This window comes from Adiantum capillus-veneris, chromosome 5 (genome assembly GCF_014529385.1).
Source record: "Adiantum capillus-veneris isolate H3 chromosome 5, ASM1452938v2, whole genome shotgun sequence".
Lineage (NCBI taxonomy): Eukaryota > Viridiplantae > Streptophyta > Polypodiopsida > Polypodiales > Pteridaceae > Adiantum > Adiantum capillus-veneris.
This window is the reverse complement of record NC_140935.1, coordinates 172,560,215-172,578,152: the sequence shown is the minus strand read 5'-3', so window position 1 is coordinate 172,578,152 and position 17,938 is coordinate 172,560,215. Positions and strand designations below refer to the sequence as shown.

Here is a 17,938-nt window from a genome sequence, read left to right as displayed (position 1 = left end):
GTGATTAGTGCGTACTGGTGGTTCCTTTTACATCATGGGAGAATTCCTTTTACTTCATAAGAGATGTGCAAAGACTAGAGAGAATGATACTATGAGAGAGAGAGAGAGAGAGAGAAGACTAACACCAGATGGGGTCCCAACCCCCTCCAAGGGGCCCCCTCTCTATCGCTAGAAAGGTATTTGCTTTAGATTGCACAAATGTTGATACAATGGTCCTAGTCTCTAGATGCTGATGGAATCTGCTGTAGATACTTAATTCTACAAGGCTAAGGGCTTGAAGCTGAAAACGCTAGGGCTAATCTCGCTGAGGCCAGGGCTGAAATCTGAGAATGTTGGCTGATCTGGGGCTGAATCTGGAAATGATAAAATCATGGCTAAAATCTACAGCTTCTAAAAAATGCTAGGGCTGAAAACTGACGGCGATGCGAATCTGACTGATGGGTGAAAACCCTGATGGTCTGGTGGTCTGGCTGAAAACCCTGATGCAAAAACGCCATGGATGCTAATGGTATTGTGGGTAATGGGTGCTAGTACTGAGGGTACTGACTCATGTTGGAGAAGTGGCCCCTAGGGTCACTTATATATGGGATTAAAGCTGGGTCGGATAATGCCGATAAAATCCACAATTTCTAAAATGTCACTTATAAGTTAATGAACTCACTTATAAGAGGTGCTTTACATCCAGATAAATACTTAGGCTGGGTACTAATGCAATTGTATGGGAACACTCCCCAGTGCCTACACCTAGCAGACACTGGTTGTGTTCGTGCAATCAGACGGTATGCGACTACTCCAAAGCTCCTGGACATGCACGTCTTGCATGCAAGCTCACAAGGGTGCCACAACACTTCCTAGGCTGTCCTAAATCATAGGAATAGGCACACAACAGAGTGGGTTGATGAAGATTTCTTCACAAATTTCTCGGAGTTGTTTGCAGACTGCATGGAAGCCATGGAGCTCAGTACCAGTACCTCATCTTGAAAAGGGGGGGATGTCACATACACATCTAAACCTATGTGCATGTGGACAAGCTATAACTGATACTTGAACTTCAAAAAGGACCGCAATGCTTGCTCCCTTGGGCCGCGTTGAAAGCAACGCAAGAAAATCTGCTCCGGCTCCATGTCTTCAACTTTGTCTACGATCTCTCGGCCATCCTCTTCAAGGATCTCCTCTGCGGGATCTCCTTGAAACAACTTCAACCACAATTTCATAGACACGTCTTTTACTTTTCGGATAACTGGAAAAGGTATGCACAATTAAATCTCTATCATGCAAAAAAAGCTTCTCATGTTATAGAGAATGAATGACAAAGAGAGGTTCCTTATCATGCAATGATTGATTCTCTTCTGAACTGTGTGACTGTTTATTGAGAGATACTATTGGATTGTGTGTTTTATCCCCTTTCAAAATAATGCTCACAACGGATGACCACGGGAGAGGTATCTTCGACAAAGAGCGTGAGCAAATTTTCTTCCCAATCAACTTTGGGCTTAAGCTCATAAAATCACTTAATGCCAAAAATCCTATCACATCCACAGAGAGGAGACACGACAAACTTGCGATCGAGAACACCAATCTACAAAATACGGTTAGAAAAAGACATAATGGGAGTTCCATTTTGCTTGAGGCATCTCCAATCCTCTTTCAACAGATCAAGGTACTGCGGTGGCATAAAACAAGCCTTGAGCTTGTCTTAAAAGTCGATCCAACTAAAAGACAGTGGCAAGCCATCCGCGACATGATCAAGGTGCTCGGCCATCCGTGCCTCTTGCCAAGCTTGATACCAATTAATGGCATCACCCGACAAATACATGACGGCAGTCAAAACTTTATTGTTACTGTTTTTCTTGTTAGTCACAAGTAAGCATTAAATTGATGCAAACCAAGAATAAATCACAAAACCATCCATCTCACCATCATACTTACTAAAAGTCAACTTTTCGGTGACTGGATTATTGGAGTTGTCATCTCTACCTGGGCTACAAGATGACTTGACGGCCTCTTTGAGTGGGTCGCTCTTCAACGATAGCACTTGCAGGACCAATTCTTGCATGCATTGGTCTCGTAACGCCTCATGCTCTAGCTCCATAGCTGCCCTCTTTTCTTTAGCCGCTATGCGTTGAGCTTCGCGTGCCTGCTCCACAGTGGCCGGTTGAGCCTCTTGTTGTAGCATCATCTCCATCATAGACTTTACCGAAGCCTCCACAGAATTTGGTGCAATCCGTGGCATTGATGGGGACAGAGGAGGATCTGGAAATGGTCCTCCCAGTTTAGGGACTTCTGCCTCTTCAATTCCACTTTCATCACCTTCATGCAAAGCATCCATCCCGCTTTTACTCATGATGACCATGCACCGAGTACTGGGGTACTTGGGTTCTTGAGATACTGGGGTTCTTGGGTACTTGGGGAGGTTAGGGTTTCAATCCCTTGGGTACTTGGGATTCTTGATACTTGGTGCACTTCGAATTTGTGTCACGGGAACAGCACCACGTGCCAACGGAAAAGAACAGACTAAACAACTTTAAGCACTTAAAATAACAACTAAATTGAAAGAGATAGAGAGTACACAACACAGGAGACGGGAAGTGGCGGAGTTCCACCCCAATAGAGCACTGGCCCCAAACCTTGGGCCCCTTTCATTATTTCTTTATATTGCTTCAACAAGGTACAATCCTTGCTTCTCCTACCGGGTAGAATGCGAGAGCAAGAGCCCAAGCCACATATTTAAAGGCCCTTGGCCTCTCAAAAGCAGTTACCTGAAAAGCTTCAAGTTCTAAAAGCATCTAGCCTCCCAAAAGTAACCAGCACAAAACATGGGAAACACGTACAGCTTGCCACGTCATCAGCCAGCAGTGTAAAACGCGGAAGTCCGTACAGGCTGCCACGTGCCAATGTCAGCACAATTAGCGAGCGTCCATACAGCTTCCACGTCATCAGTAGCTTACGGAAGAGTGTGAGTGTGTGTGGTCGTCCTGCTTTATTTTGATATCTTTAGGTTCCTTGGGCCCCATCGAACGGGGTCCTATAAGTTGGTAGGACTCCTTCTTCTTTTGCTTATTCTTAAGGTTTAGGCCCCTCGGCCACGGATCTACACGTTGGCTAACGCTCTTCAGTGGCTTGCCACGTAAGCAGTTTATGAAAACTTGGAGTTCTTGGTACTAGGTATTGCTTGCAATCTGCCTTGATGAAGGCTTTTCTCTTACCCAAGCTCAACTCCTTCTCCCCTTGGCGGCCTTGTGCTCACACCAAAGTTGCTTTTTCCCACCTCACGTCGATTGGCTTGCCGCTGAGTGAAAGAGAAACGAGGGGAGACTCAACAAGCCCTTCTTTTCTAGGTTACCTATCACTCTTCAGAAACACAGATTAAAGAGATCGACACGTCTAAATGGTCTTGGGTTACATGTAATCTCAAACAAGCAAAAGAAAAATTATGTGGTTCTTTATGGCTTGCAGGCCCTTAAGACAGAGCGATGAAGATGAGAGCGCACCCGATGCACGATGGACTAAGGGTGGGAGTGGCTAACAAGTCCGAGGCAAGGACACGAAGATTCTTTGAGAAAACAAATCTGAGAGAGGTTCTTTAAGTTCTTTTCTTGAGTTATGATACCGAACATTGCCAAAGAGCTCTGATACCAATGTAATGTGCAACAAAAGTAATTGATGGTGCATGCTCGCGATGAGTGCTCGGTGCGTACTCATGGTTCCTTTTACTACATGAGAGAGTTCCTTTTACTTCATGAGAGATGTGGAAAGACTAGAGAGAAAAGAGATAATCATAGTGTAAATGAAGGTTCAGTGAGTGATAGAGAGAGAGAGAGAGAGAGAATGGGATGCTATGTCTTGGGACTATGTCACGTGACACATCCAACCCTATGTGTCCGTGGACAAGCTACAGCATGATCAGGGTTCAGTCAGTCTGGTCAATCTAGATTTAGAAGTGATCTGGCACTTTTGTGAGTCTATTTGTAGACCGTGCAGGCATGCCCAGTTACTTAGTGTAGATGCATATCCTCTGGTTGCACACAGCATGATCATAAGCATTCCCATCAGAATCCATCAGAATCCTTCAGGGGAACTTTCTAGTGCATTTAGCCTATTTTTCCTATTTTTGACATTTTTCACTTATTATTTTTAAGTGACTTTTGTTGAAAAGTAGGTAGGGCAATTTAGGTAAGAAAATATATAAGCAAACCAAAGCTAGCACTAAATGGAAGAAGAGGCAACACGAGCCAAGTTCAGCAGGCAACTTCTCAGCAAGACCAAGCCTTGGTGGATTCCCTCCAAACAAAGATCCCCATCATTGGCGTTTCCATCTCCAAGCTTCACCGCGGGCCAACAGCCTAGCGTTTTCCTTCAACCAAGGATCGCCAGAAGACCCCAACAGATAGCGTTTTTGCATCAACATCCTCAGCAGCACAAGACCTTCTCTGGCGTTTTTGGTCCAACTTCAGCCTCTAGCGTTTTTGGTCCTAGATTCAGCCTTTGCAGATTCAGCAATGCAGCGTTTTTCATCATCAGAAGACCTGCAAGTTCAGCCCTAAAGATGTAGCAGATTCAGCCCAGAAAGACCATCAGTTTGCAGCCTAAAGAAACCTCAGTTTTCAGCCCTAAACCTGCAGATTTTCAGCGTCAAAGACCCACAGAAAACAGCCCCAAAATCAGCGTTTTTGGCTCAGTCGCAGATTTCAGCCCATAGCGTTTTTGGACAGCAATAGGAAGATCGCAGATTTCAACCCTTAGGTCGACTTCGTCATCACCGTCGACATAGCCTAAACTTGCATCAGTCCCATGCATTCCATTTGTACCAGATTGTGCAATCATAAGTAGACCACTCTCGCCAACGAGAGTGGGGCCTTCGGAGGAGGGTTTTACAACGTCTCTTGTGTCATATCTCTCTTCTTTCTCTATCTCTCAGTCTCATACACTTGCACACACAGTGTCCGTTCACTTTGTTTGTGATCATAGCACTCTCTCATTAAGAACGGAAGGCTCTACCTTCCATAAGAACAAAAGGAACCTTGAGCACAGTTCGGAGCACTCATCTTGAGCAAAGCGCAAACAATCATTCCGCTGCACCTTACATTGGTATCAAAGCTTTGGCAGTGTTCCGTATCACTCAAGGAAAGAACCACAAGAATCACAAGAATTTTTTTTTGCTTGTTGCGGTCACACGAACCCAAGTTCGCTTGGGCGTGTCGATTCCTGATAGTGTTTTTGAAGAGTGACAGAAATTCCAAGAAAGAAGGACTTGTCAAGCCTCCCCTTGTGCCTCTTTTCACTCATTGAGAGCGGACCGTGCACTTAGCGGCCGGCCAATCGACGTGAAGTGGGAAAAAGCAACCTTGGTGTGAGCGCAAGGCCGCCAAGGGGTGCGCCTGCGGAAAAGAGCAATACTCGGGTGAAGAGAAGATCCTTCTCAAACACGGTTTGCAAGCGAAAGAAAACCTCAAGAACCCACGACTTCACAATGGTCATCACTCCAAGCGGAATGGATACTTCACTTGGAGGTGACGAGCATGAGAGAGGCGAAGAAGAATTTTCCTCACCAAGAGGTTTTTCCGGCCCTCCCCCTTTCCTATCTACATCAAGGATTGCACTAACTCCTATGGAGGCTTTGAAGCTGATGTTTATGGACAAGAACTTAGAACGCGAAGCAAGAAATACAGAAAGAAAAGCAGAAATGAATCGCAGACACGCAGAAATAAAAGCCGAATGGATCGCAGGCACGCAGAAGCCAAAGCAGAAAGAGAAGAAGAAAGAAAGGCAAGACAAGAATAGCGCGACCGACACATGCAAGAGTTCTTGCGACTCTTTTCTCAAGTGCCGGCACAGACGCAAGAGATTCAGGAGACGGAGACTCTCTCAGTCTCTTCTTCTCCAAAGCATGACACACAGGATTTGCGTGATTATAAGAAGTATGATGAGTTGATTGAAAATGATGAGCATGATGATTTGGATGCCAATGATTTGCATAATGATTTGAATGACAATGATTTGCAAGATGGTTTGAATGATAATGATGAGCATGATGATTTGGATGACACTGACAGCATAATGATTTGCATGATAAAGATGTGATTTCTCACAAGCATGATGAGTTGCATGAAGAAGATGTGATTGTTCACAAGGATGATGTGTTAGTGGATGCTTTTTCTAGCAAAGCTAACCTCATTGTAGATTCGATCAATCACGAAGAACCGATCTTGGCTTTCGAGTCGAGGTTCACAGAACCCCCACAAGACGATTCGATCATTCAGGAAGAACCAATCTTGGCTCTCGAGCCTAGATCCAAAGAACCCTTACAGGAAGTATTATGTGTTTGCATGATTGATACGCACGCATTGTTCGAGTGTTTCATTCGTGATCGTTTCCTATATTTTAGTCAGCGTCTTTATGTGATCCCTTTTCCTAGGCATGACATTGTACGTTGAGCACGTTTCACTCATAGATGAGCACGAATGTATGCAGATTTTTCATGAAAAGCTGAAAAGTATGTATGTAAGGAAGTCACATTACATGTCTTTTCCTTGGCACGACACATTTGAAGAAAGAGCACATAAAAGTATGAGCACCAAGCATGGGCATTTCCGTTGTGAATTGCCACAGTTGCTTGCTCTAGACCACAGTTGCTTGCTCTAGACCATAAGCTATTGATGAGGTTGGGAAGGATAATGTGGTACAGGTTGTGACTGACAATGCCTCAAATTGTAAACTTATGGGTGAAATGGTCGAGGCAGCTTACCCTCGGATTTCTTGGACTCCATGTGCTGCGCATTGTCTTGACTTACTTATGGAGGATATAGGCAAGTTGCCTTGGGTATTGCCTATTGTTACAGATGCCACTAAGATGACCACCTTTTTCCACAAGAAACATCAAGCTTTAGCTATCTTCAAGAGCCACAGTACACTTGATATGGTGCGACCCTCAAAGACCAGATTTGCTTATATGTACTTAGTGCTACAGAGACTCTTCAAATTGAGGGATCCACTTCTCCAGACAGTCGTGGACCCGAAGTGGAGATTGATGCATCACTCGCAGACAGAGCCCACTAAATACATACAGCGACGGGTGCTCGATGAGTCCTTTTGCACACAGGTTCAGAGTTTGACAGTGGCATTGCAGCCAATGTATGTGCTTCTTCGAGTCACAGACATGGAGGGATCTACATTGGGCCTAGTCTATCATCTCTTTACAGAGTGCGTGCCTCTGACACAGAGCTGGTAAGTACTTGTCTTTTGAAATCTTCTAGTAGACTTGTTGTCATTTGAATTTGCCAATTCAACTTTGTTTTATTGCTGAAAATTTCAGCTGAGATGACATCATGGCCATTGTAGAAAGGAGATGGACTTTCATGAGTCGTCCCATTCACGAGATGGCTGCATTGCTTCATCCTTTCTACAAGAAGCCGGAGCTTTTCCATGAGAGGACTCTCTTAAAGCTCAAGGATAATTACATCAATATGATGTACCACATTGACGATCAGCTGGAGATTGATGCAGAGATGATCAGCTTCATGAACAATCTAGGACCATCCTTTGCTAGAGCTGTGGTGTTGAGGCCAGAGGCTACCAAGTTCCCTCTTACATGGTGGCAGAATTATGGGAGACAAGGTCTTCCAACGCTTACACATCTGGCTTTACGAGTACTTTCACAGGTAATTGAGAATCTTGAGACTTACAGTTTTTGTACAATGTATACTTACTATTGCCATATATTAAATCTCAATGCTCATTGTTGTAGGATTGCTCGGCTGGTGCATGCGAGCACAATTGGAGCGCTTATTCCTTGTACATACGAAGATCCGCAATCGTCTCAGCACTTCTCAACTAGAGAACTTGTAAAATATGACAGACATAAAGTTTATGGCAAGCTTCAGCCGCTCCCTGTTCCTAACACACCATGGGAAAGTATTGCCATGGATTTTATTACAGATCTTCCTCGATCCAAGAATGGAAATGATGCAATCTGGACTATAGTAGACAGATTCAGTAAGCAAGCACATTTTCTTCCAGTAAAGAAGACGATCAAAGCTGATCACATGGCTAGAATATTTCTAGCTCAGATTTTTAAACACCATGGAATGCCAAAGACTATTGTCAACAATAGAGATCCCCACATGACTAGTCTATTTTGGCAGGCATTATTTGAAAACTTGGGAACTAAGCTTGACTTTTCATCAGCTTATCATCCTCAAACAGATGGTCAAAGCGAAATCGCTAATGCCACTGTTTTAGATCTCCTCAAGTGCTATGTTTCGAAACGACAATCCAAATGGGAACAGTACTTACCAATAGTTGAGTTTGCGTATAATAATACCATACATTCCTCAACTGGTAAAGCCCCCTTCGAAATTATTTACAGGAAGCCACTCTTACTTCCTATTATGGTGACCAAAGAAAACATCTTCGCCGCAGATGAATTTGTGCGCAATATTGATATTGCCCATCAACAAGTAAAGCAAGCGATTCTTCGTACTCAAGAGCACCATAAGAGAAAAGCAGACAAGCACAGAAGGAATCTCAATCTTGAAAAAGGACAATATGTCCTGCTTCGGTTTGAGAAAGCTAGATTGAAAAAGCGGGTCGGCAAAGGGAAAGTTGTAAAACTTTTCCATAGATTTTACGGCCCTTTCAAAATTACAGATAAAGTCAATGATGTGACTTTCAGATTGGATTTGCCTTCTAAATGGCGAATCCATAATGCTTTTCATGTCAGTCTCCTCCGACCATATGTTGGACCTCCTCCAGTGGCGCCCGTACAAGACGATCCTCCAGAAGTCGAAGAGACTGAGGAAATCCTTCAACCTGAACAGATAATACACCACTCAGAGAGACAACTCAAGTCGGGGAGTCTACATCGAAAGTATTTAGTCAAGTCGGGGAGTCTACATCGAAAGTATTTAGTCAAGTTCAAGAATTACACTCCTTTAGATGCAAAGTGGATGATTGAGTCCGATCTTAAGGACTACCCCGACATCTTGCACAATTATGTTGACGCTCTACAGTTGAGGTCAACTGTTTAGAACCCGGAGGGATGTAACTAAGTCAGACTTTGTAAATAATTAATTTATTTACGAGAAAAGAATTATCTAATTAGTTGTGTGCACACCAGAATAGACCTAGCAGTTCTAAGGCCTCAGGTGAGCCTAAATGCGGGCCACAACACCTCAGAGGGACCTTAGCAGAAATTACCCTGAAGCCCTAGTGATTGGGAAATCGGGTCTTCAGAAAGGGGTAAGCAGTAGCCTCAGATTTTAGGCTCAGAAAAATACGCGCGTCAGTACAAGCACACGAATGAGATGGGGTCCTTAGAACAGTGACCCTAAGGCTAATAAAGCTAATAAAGCCTTAGGGTAAGTTTCGTTAAATTAAATTTAACGGTCCGAGCCCGGGCGGACGGCCGGACAAGTGTGAATAGGTAAAGGTGGTGCAATGCCAGTGCGGCATTGCGCCGGCAAACCTTTGGTGCTCTCATAAAAGAATCATTGGTAGCATTTGTTAGTTAATTGCACATTTTTAATTAATGAGCTAGAAGTTTTTAAAGTCAAAAGTTGAATGGTTTTTAAGTTTTTAAAGTAAGTGTGCCAAGTGGCACACTTACCAATGCAAGCTTTCACTCTCACTCTCTCTCACCCTCTCTCTCTTCCTAGCGCCCCCTCTCCCTGATGGCTATTTAGGAGCCCCCCCTCCCCCATTTTCAGGGCTGGCAGTGCACCTACCCCCCCTAATGTGAGCGTGCTCTACGCGGTGGAGCCCTCCATTGAAGCTTGAGAGCAGCCCCTTGCGACATATGTGGTAGCCTTGTGCTCCCATTGTCAAGAACAAGGGATCTCACAGTCATAGACACCTTCTGGTGAAGTTTCATCGTGAGAAGCTGCCGTAGACGCTCTCTTAGCAGAGTGTGGCGGCTGTAATTCTCTGTTTTCAGCCCCTAATCACCTCGATTAGGACTGTTTTCAGCAAATCAACCATAGAAATTCTCTTCTCTCTCCTAATCCTAAGCCTATATCAAGTTTGGTGCGATTCCATCGCGAAGAAGACCTCTGTTTCGGCGTAAGGCGACGTAAGGGTGTGCACAGGTAAGAATTTCAAGTTATGTGCAGAAAATTACAGCAAGTATGTGTGTGTGCATTTTGCTTGTTTCTCTTTTTGTGTTCGATGCATGAATGACTGAGCATGAAGGCAACACGTAACGGAAGATGGACTCTCCTCTGTGAGAGCTTCCGAGGAACTGTTTTGGAAGATAGACTCTCTTTTCGAGAGCTTCCAACCAGTCTCGCAGAAGAGGGGAAATCCCCTAAGCAGAAAGAAAGTGGAAACACTTTCTCAGTCAGTAGTCAGAGCAGAACAGAAGAAAGAATAGAGGACGGACGTATGCCCCGTTCCTGTGCTTGTAAAGATTCTCCCTTAGTAATAAAGATATTCTCTTTATGGGGGGGGACCAGCCCATCTTCTGGTCCCCAATGAAGTGTCAAGTTTTCTCCCTCCCTCTAATTCTCTTGAGTATTTGAAGTGCAATTAAACGTCAGTTTACACTTCCGTATTTTTGTGACAGGCAATGTCCTGACGGATGGGGACTTGGTCTCTTCAATAGAGTCTTCATCTGCATCTGATGATGATTTTTGACGATGGGGCCATCACATGGATGATGTGCTAGCTTTGAGCTGGCTATTTAGTGCTTTCTAGTATCTACTACTATATAGACAGACTTTTTGAGTAGGATGGTTTCAGTTATGATGGCTGATGAGCCTTTTGTTATGGCGTGGGCCTTGTAGGCTATCACCTATGGTACTTTGTCATTTGATGTTTTCAGCATTGGTGTGTTCATTGTTATTTCAGATCTCATTTGACTCTTGAGCCTTGATGTTCTTGTTCAATTATCAATGTCGTCTTAACTTTTAAATCTCTTGCAGTAGTTACACAGTATGTGGTTGTCTTGTACAACATGTCTTTGAATGTCTCTATAAGTTGTTGGCTTCTCTCTTGATTTATATTGGAGAAGTCCTAGAAAATGTAGTATTTTGCGGTTTTTTACCAAGAGTACGTATTTTTACGTACATAGAAATTTTTCTTGTACGGAACAATGTACAGTACGTACATATACGCCACGTACAGTACGTTTGGTACCACCTTGGCTAAGAGAGCTGGATGTTGCAGAGATGGGCCTGTCCAGACTATCACAGGATGTGGAACATACTGAGTATGGAGGACACTTGATAGACATGGGGACTGCACATGGATTGGCCATCTTGAATTGCCTACAGTGATTTCCCGATGCGGGAGGTTTTACATGCTTTCCACACAGACATGGAGCCAGCACAGTGGACTATGTCATGGCACAGCCGAGCTTCATCTCTAGAATCCATGATCTCACGGTTGGGCCCAGACCTGTTGGTATGGCAGTGGATCATGCTCTTGTGTAGATGACCATCTCTTTCCAGTTTAGTGTAGCACACAAGCCACGGGCAGCAGCCCCTACTCGCTACACCTTCACGCGGGAGACGGACTCTGTATACATAGATGGGATTTACAAGCGCCTGTGCACTGAGGAGCCAAGGCGACCTCTAGAGGAGCTTACTGCTATACTGACATAGACATTACAAGATGCAGCAGCAGAGGCATACCCACACACCCAGCCTGAGCAGAGACGCCGTTCTGGGAGCATGCCCCAGAACAACTCGTATGATAAGGAATGCCGCGATACTAGAGCCAGACTTCAAAGGGGGGTGCTTTTAGGGGACATCACTCACAGACAGTCACGGATTGACTTCCAACACCTGGTATGGAGGAAGAAGAGGGCTTTTTTGGCTCGACTAAAGCAGGATCTATACCAGCTATTCTTGAGTCGGGACTCACATGAGGCATGGCGGCTCTTCATGAGCACTCTCCCCCCCTGCCATTACCTCTACAGAGGCCTGGGGCTAGTACGCATCATCTTTGTACACAGTTCCTCAGTCGCCCCTTCTCGACCCCCTCGATCCATGCCCACACACATGCTTTTTTCACCGGCGCTGAGATGGTGAAGAAGGCCAATGACAAGATGAGGACTAGGAGAGCATATGATCATGATGGCTTAGTAGCTGAGCATTTCATGCATGCCAGAGATCTACTAGCACAGCTTCTAGCAATTATGTTCAAACGTGCCATGTGTGAGGGCTTGCCTGATACTATTGTACCTATCTTCAAGTCAGGAGACCCTATGGAGCCTGGGAATTATCGCACTATCATGATTGGACACACATTGGCACGGTTGTACGCATCCATTCTTGAGCAGCAATTGAGTAGATAGGCAGAGAAGGAGGGGATACGCACAACCGGGCAAGCAGGGTTAAGGAGAGGTTTTTCTACTCTTTACCATATCCCGACACTCAGAGTCATTATTGAGGAGAGCAGATCACATGGAAGAGGATCTATTGTAGCTTTGTGGACTTCCGCAAAGCATTTGGCACAATACCTAGAGCTAGATTGATGCGCAGACTACAGGAGATGGGAGTACCCACAGAGCTCATTTGGGGGATCATGGCATTATACAGGTAAGTAGTGGGGCATGTACACACCTTAGAGGGTCTACCTACGCCGGTTCACACCACTATCGGGGTGAAGCAGGGCTACCCGCTCTCTCCTACTGTATTTGGTATGTATGTGGCTGAGGTTTCTTACTATATTGAGAGATGGTGATAGAGGTGCACAGCTGGCATGGACATGGATTCCACTATTGTTATATGCTGATGATATTGTGTTGATCTCCGACTCTCCGGAGGGGATGCAACGTCACTTGGATGCTTTGCATAAGTTTGCCCATGAAAGTGGTTTGTCTGTCAACCTTGGTATGGTATTTAATACCACCCGACAATGGATCAAGATGTCAACACCCGCATTCACATACAGCCACGAGATAGTGGAGTATACAGATGCTTACACTTACCTTGGAGTGGTCTTAGTGGACCAGCATTTTCATTGAGGAGAGCAACAGAGACTAGACTGCCCAAAGCCCATGCAGCATTGGGTAGATTGGAGAGGATGTGTTCACAAGTTCAATTTCAGGAGCCTCCGATAAAGCTCTAGCTCTTTGACACTCTGGTGGCTTCTGCATTGCTCTATGGAGCAGAGATATGGGGACCTTCATTGGATCATCACGGGAGGTCGGGTCGCACTGCTGAATGGGGGGACATGGAGAAGCCTCTGGTATCTATGATCTTGCGGTTGTTTGAGCCAAGGCTTCAGTACCACGTGACATTATCCAAGCAGAGCTAGCTGCCCCCCCACTAGTGGTTGAGGCACTCACCAGATCAGTCTCCTTCGTACACCACATGTGGGAACTTCCCAAGGACAGATATGCCCGCCTTGCACTTAATAGTTAGCCATGCAGGGAGATACAGCATGCTGGTATGGGGAGATGACATCATGGTTTTAGGCGCATGGGTTCAGCAGAGACAAATTGCCCCCCTTCCAGTACTCACTGGATACACCCTCTCTGACTCTTACACAGTCCGAGATCACCGGACTACCTAGACACCAAGAGGATATGGATACAGCCAACACAAGAGTTGGGCATGAAGATGGCCTTCTACAGAGAGCATCTTCTCCAGCTTACGGAGGACGGTTTTGTGACGAGACCCACATACATGGATACCCACTTGTCTCATGGGATACGATGTGCTATTGGGAGATACAACGGAGTACCAGCAGAGGCCAGGACATGCCCCCTGTGTCACATAGAGCCGAAGACAGAGTCGCACTACACATGCCACTGCCTAGATTGGGAGATACAACAGAGTACCAGCAGAGGCCAGGACATGCCCCCTGTGTCACATAGAGCCTGAGACAGAGTTGCACTACACATGCCACTACCTAGTCTACTATGAGATCCGAGGCCGCTTCTACTGCTTGTTCGGAGAGGGCTTTGGACCACTCTCCTGAGTCATGGGGTACGAGGACCAAAGATGCCTGGGTTTGTTTTCGCTCAAGCTACACATACATAGAGAGAGCCTGATGAGAAAAGAGGCCAGCTAGTCTCAAAGATAGATCACAGACTTATTTAGAGCAGACACTTGACACCCGGAGGAGTTACTACCACAATAGAGCCCACATTCGCCTCGCACCAGAGGCACGTTGATCGACCGAGCGATCGAGCTGGGGAGATCCAGACGCCCACGATTGCGAAGGACTACACAGTATCGACGGAGGCTGCATCAAAGGATTCAAATCACTTCGGCCCGACATGCACGACGCCCAGTCAGATTTCTGACCATGGAGGAGATTGATGAGATCCACCAACGACCGATGTTGGATCTCCCGTGATTTAGCTAACCGAGCTAGCTGCTTAGTTCACATCCAGTAGCTTAGGATTCCATAGTATTCTTATTTTTGTTACTCAAACTTTGTATCAGATCCTCCACATTGTAGCTTTCTAGTCCCATAGGTCATTTTGGCATTTTGAAGACGCTAATATAACATTTTATTTCATTTCTCTAGCACTCTCTTGCACTCTCTCACAGTTTGCATTCCACTCTCGTGTTTTGGTCATTGCACAGTCTCACATTAAGCCAAGGAAGGCTCTCCCTTCCAGTCAGTAAAAGAAACCTTGAGCACTTACTGTTCACTCATCCTAAATCAGACACCGTCATTCACTTCCGCTACATATTACATGCAGCTTGGTAGCTATAGACTTCCACCACTGCATGGCACTATATCTGAGAAAAATAGCGCCTTGAAAATTCCTTGATCCTTCTCTTGCAAGTGATCTTTATGGCTTATGCTCTGTAAGACAGAGCGATGAAGATGGGAGCGTGCCCGATGCGCAATGAAGTAAGGGTGGGAGTGGCTAATAAGTCAAGGGTCGGGACACGAAGATTCTTTAATAAAATTTCCAGTAAGCTTTATAAGCGTCACCTTGCTCTATATGCTCTTTGGTAGGATTGGTATGCTTTCAAAAACGCTCACGCCTGAAGCTCTAATACCATTGTCACGAGACTGGCACCACGTGCCAACGGAAAAGAACAGACTGAACATCTTTAAGCACTTCAAATAACGATTGAATTGAAAGAGATGCACGACACACGAGACGGGGAGTGGCGGAGTTCCACCCCAGAGAGCACTTGCCCCAAACCTTGGCACCCCTTTTGGGTATTTCTTTATATTGCTTGAACTTAGTACAATCACCTTCGTATTGAAGCATGCCAGAATGAGCCCTCTGCACATATTTAAAGGCCCTTTGCCTTGAAAAGCAATTACTACGTTGTGTGTGTGGGTCCAACTTTATTTATTGTCTTTATGTCACTTGGGCCCCATCGGACAGGGTCCCCTAAGTTGGCGGGAACTCTTCTTTAGAATAGGCCACTCGGAGAGACTTTGCAAGTTGGTAAAACTCCTTCTGTTGCTTTGGCTTCTTTTGCTTCTTCTTCTTAGGGTTTAGGCTCCTCAGCCGAGATCTGCACGTTGGCTCCGTTCTTCAATGGCTTGACACGTCAGCAATTTGTGACACTCCTACTATTCCTTGAGTAGATTTTTCATCAGGTGTCAACTTAGGGGTTTACTGAGTTTTAGCCTTTCCTTTGTTATCACTGTTAGGTGAAGAGTTTTGTGCTTTAGGTGTAGAAGAAGATTGAGAAGACAAAGAATTACCATTGTTCTTACCGTTTTGTTGATTTTGTTCTTCTTCTTCTTCGAGCCTTGGAAAATATAGCGAAAACCACAATGTTGAGTGCCAAGTATTTAATCGATACAATGTATTCGTTGTAAAAACCTCTTTTAGTAGCTCACAAAAGCCAAGGAATTGTGAAACCCCTGGAATGTGCCTCCAAAATCATCCGCATCCACTCTTAACATTTCCTGATATTGTACCCCAAAAAAAAATGCACAACTACAGCACAACCATACCGTAACAGAGGCAGGAGGGGCCCACTCATCATCCACCACAAAAGCCAAGGGAAGGTACCAAGATGCACATGTCTCTAGCCAAATCAACTTCCCGAAGGCCTCACCGAACTCACTCTCGAACAACTCGGCAACCTATCAAATAGTCATGAAGTAGTTGGCCTCAACCATCGTCTGCTCCAATATGATATCATAAACAACCTCCATCATCCAAAAGGAACCCTCGTGTAAAATCTGCACTTTGAGTCTGATTGTTGGTGCTCTCTTGGATCATTTGTGAGGGGTCACCGTTTCTTTCTCCATCCAATCGGAGCAGTACATTGCCACCGTTTGGGGTTATCCTACTCTTCTCTTTCCTCTCAATAATTCACAATATCTCTCTCTCTCTCTCTCTCTCTCTCTCTCTCTCTCTCTCTCTCTCTCTCTCTCTCTCTCTCTCTCTCTCTCTCTATGTCCAACATTTTTCCCCATCAAACCTGAGATATTTCAAGAAAAGCTGAAACAGGTTTTTCTACAGTCTTGGTTGCATTTGAGCTTGCAGTTGTTTATGAGCTGCAAAACATGCATGAATTTTATTGCTCTTGGTGGCAGAGCCAAAAGGTTCCATTGGTGGTTGATGCATCAGATACAATTCAACCACAATAATGTTGAATACCAATCAGGATAATCGTATGCCATTGAATAATCTGATGGGCAGAAAAGCATGTATTACATGTGACATCAATCCCGACACCTCCACACAGGTATCTTAGGTCTACCTTTTTTGTTTCCCTAGACTTGGAAACTCTACCGAATCCAAATTGATGCTCCTTCTACATACAAAAAAATCCTTAATGATGCCTCATTGCTAACGGTGACTAACATAGAAGTTCTTCAAGAAGAATATTACAGGTAACTTCACAATTCAGGCATAATGCTGAGACAGGCAAGCCAGTTGAAATGCTGAGAGTCACTCGCGAGGAACCCGTTAGCTTACTCTCAGTTCAAAGCGACGGGGAAGAGAGAATTAAGAATCCTTTCAGCAGATATAAATTGCATCTGCAAACGGAGGCTGGAGCTGGTCCTGACTCCAGAAACCAAGCACGAGACTAAGAAAGGGGAAGGTGCAGAGCTAGAATAGCACGTACCAGCTGGTTCGCGGGAAGCTTGCGGGAGCCCGAAAGGAAGTCATCGAGAAGGTGGAAGAGAGACTCGTGCGAGTCCCACCAGAGGGTTTCGTCCACCTTGCATGAGGCAGCTTGTTCGATCGCTCGCGCTACGCTAGCCATGCCTCGATTACTTTCCCGCCACTTAAAAACCCACAGGGCTTTTGAGACTGGGCATTTTTGTGCTCAAAAATGCCTAGTCTTTGTAGGCAGTGACACATTTGAATTATTGCTGCTGCTTTTTTTCGCGTTTAGGTATTGCTGGGTCTACATATTGGGTCTACACATATAACATTAATTAATTAAGCCAGAAGATTCGCATCTCGTTTTTGAATTAAAAAGCAAAAGAATATCAATTGTCGCTATCAAGCCCCCCCCCCCCCCCCCCCCCGCGCCGTCGCCGCCATCACCTTGTCAAGCTTTCCATAGCGCATGTCCGCTGCATGCAGTCCCCCGATGGGTTTACGAGAATCCAGGCTATAGCACTACTCCAACTCGCCCCGTGCGCTCGCATGGTTGCCTTCACAGAGCTCTGCGCCTTCACATCCTGCAGCCTTGCCTGCATCACACAGGGTACCCAACGGTTGCCATGCAACCTCTCCCTGTCATCCCATCCCTACCCCACACACCCAATCTGTCACCATGGATGATAGCGAGCAGCAAGGCGAGGTGAACATGAGCTGCCCATGGAGGCCTTTGGAGCGCGAAGACTCACGAGCGGGATGGAATCCGCAATCCAACAGCGACGCCAAAGCAGCACGCCTCCAGTCAACTATTTTATTAAAAAAAAAAAATCCGTTTGCCTTCGCGCACACTTGGCATTCTCGCTCTCTCTCTCCCCCCTCTCTCTCTCCACGTACATCTCCACCGACGGGAGAATCTCACGCCCAATCCAAAATTGAGGACACCTATCC

The 17,938-nt window shown here is 45.4% G+C and overlaps 1 protein-coding gene across 3 annotated transcripts in view; it reads right to left on the bottom strand.

Annotated features, from left to right (window-relative positions):
- LOC147458565 (nucleoporin (DUF3414)) overlaps positions 1-17,205 on the bottom strand; it is a 251,773-nt gene extending 234,568 nt beyond the window's left edge. For all 3 annotated transcript variants that reach the window (XM_086513222.1, XM_086513223.1, XM_086513224.1), the window contains exon 1: positions 17,007-17,205. In XM_086513222.1, coding sequence (XP_086369348.1) covers positions 17,007-17,147 — 141 coding nt within the window. In that variant the 5' untranslated portion in view covers positions 17,148-17,205. The remainder of the gene's footprint in view (positions 1-17,006) is intronic.
- Between the last annotated feature and the right edge of the window lie 733 nt (positions 17,206-17,938).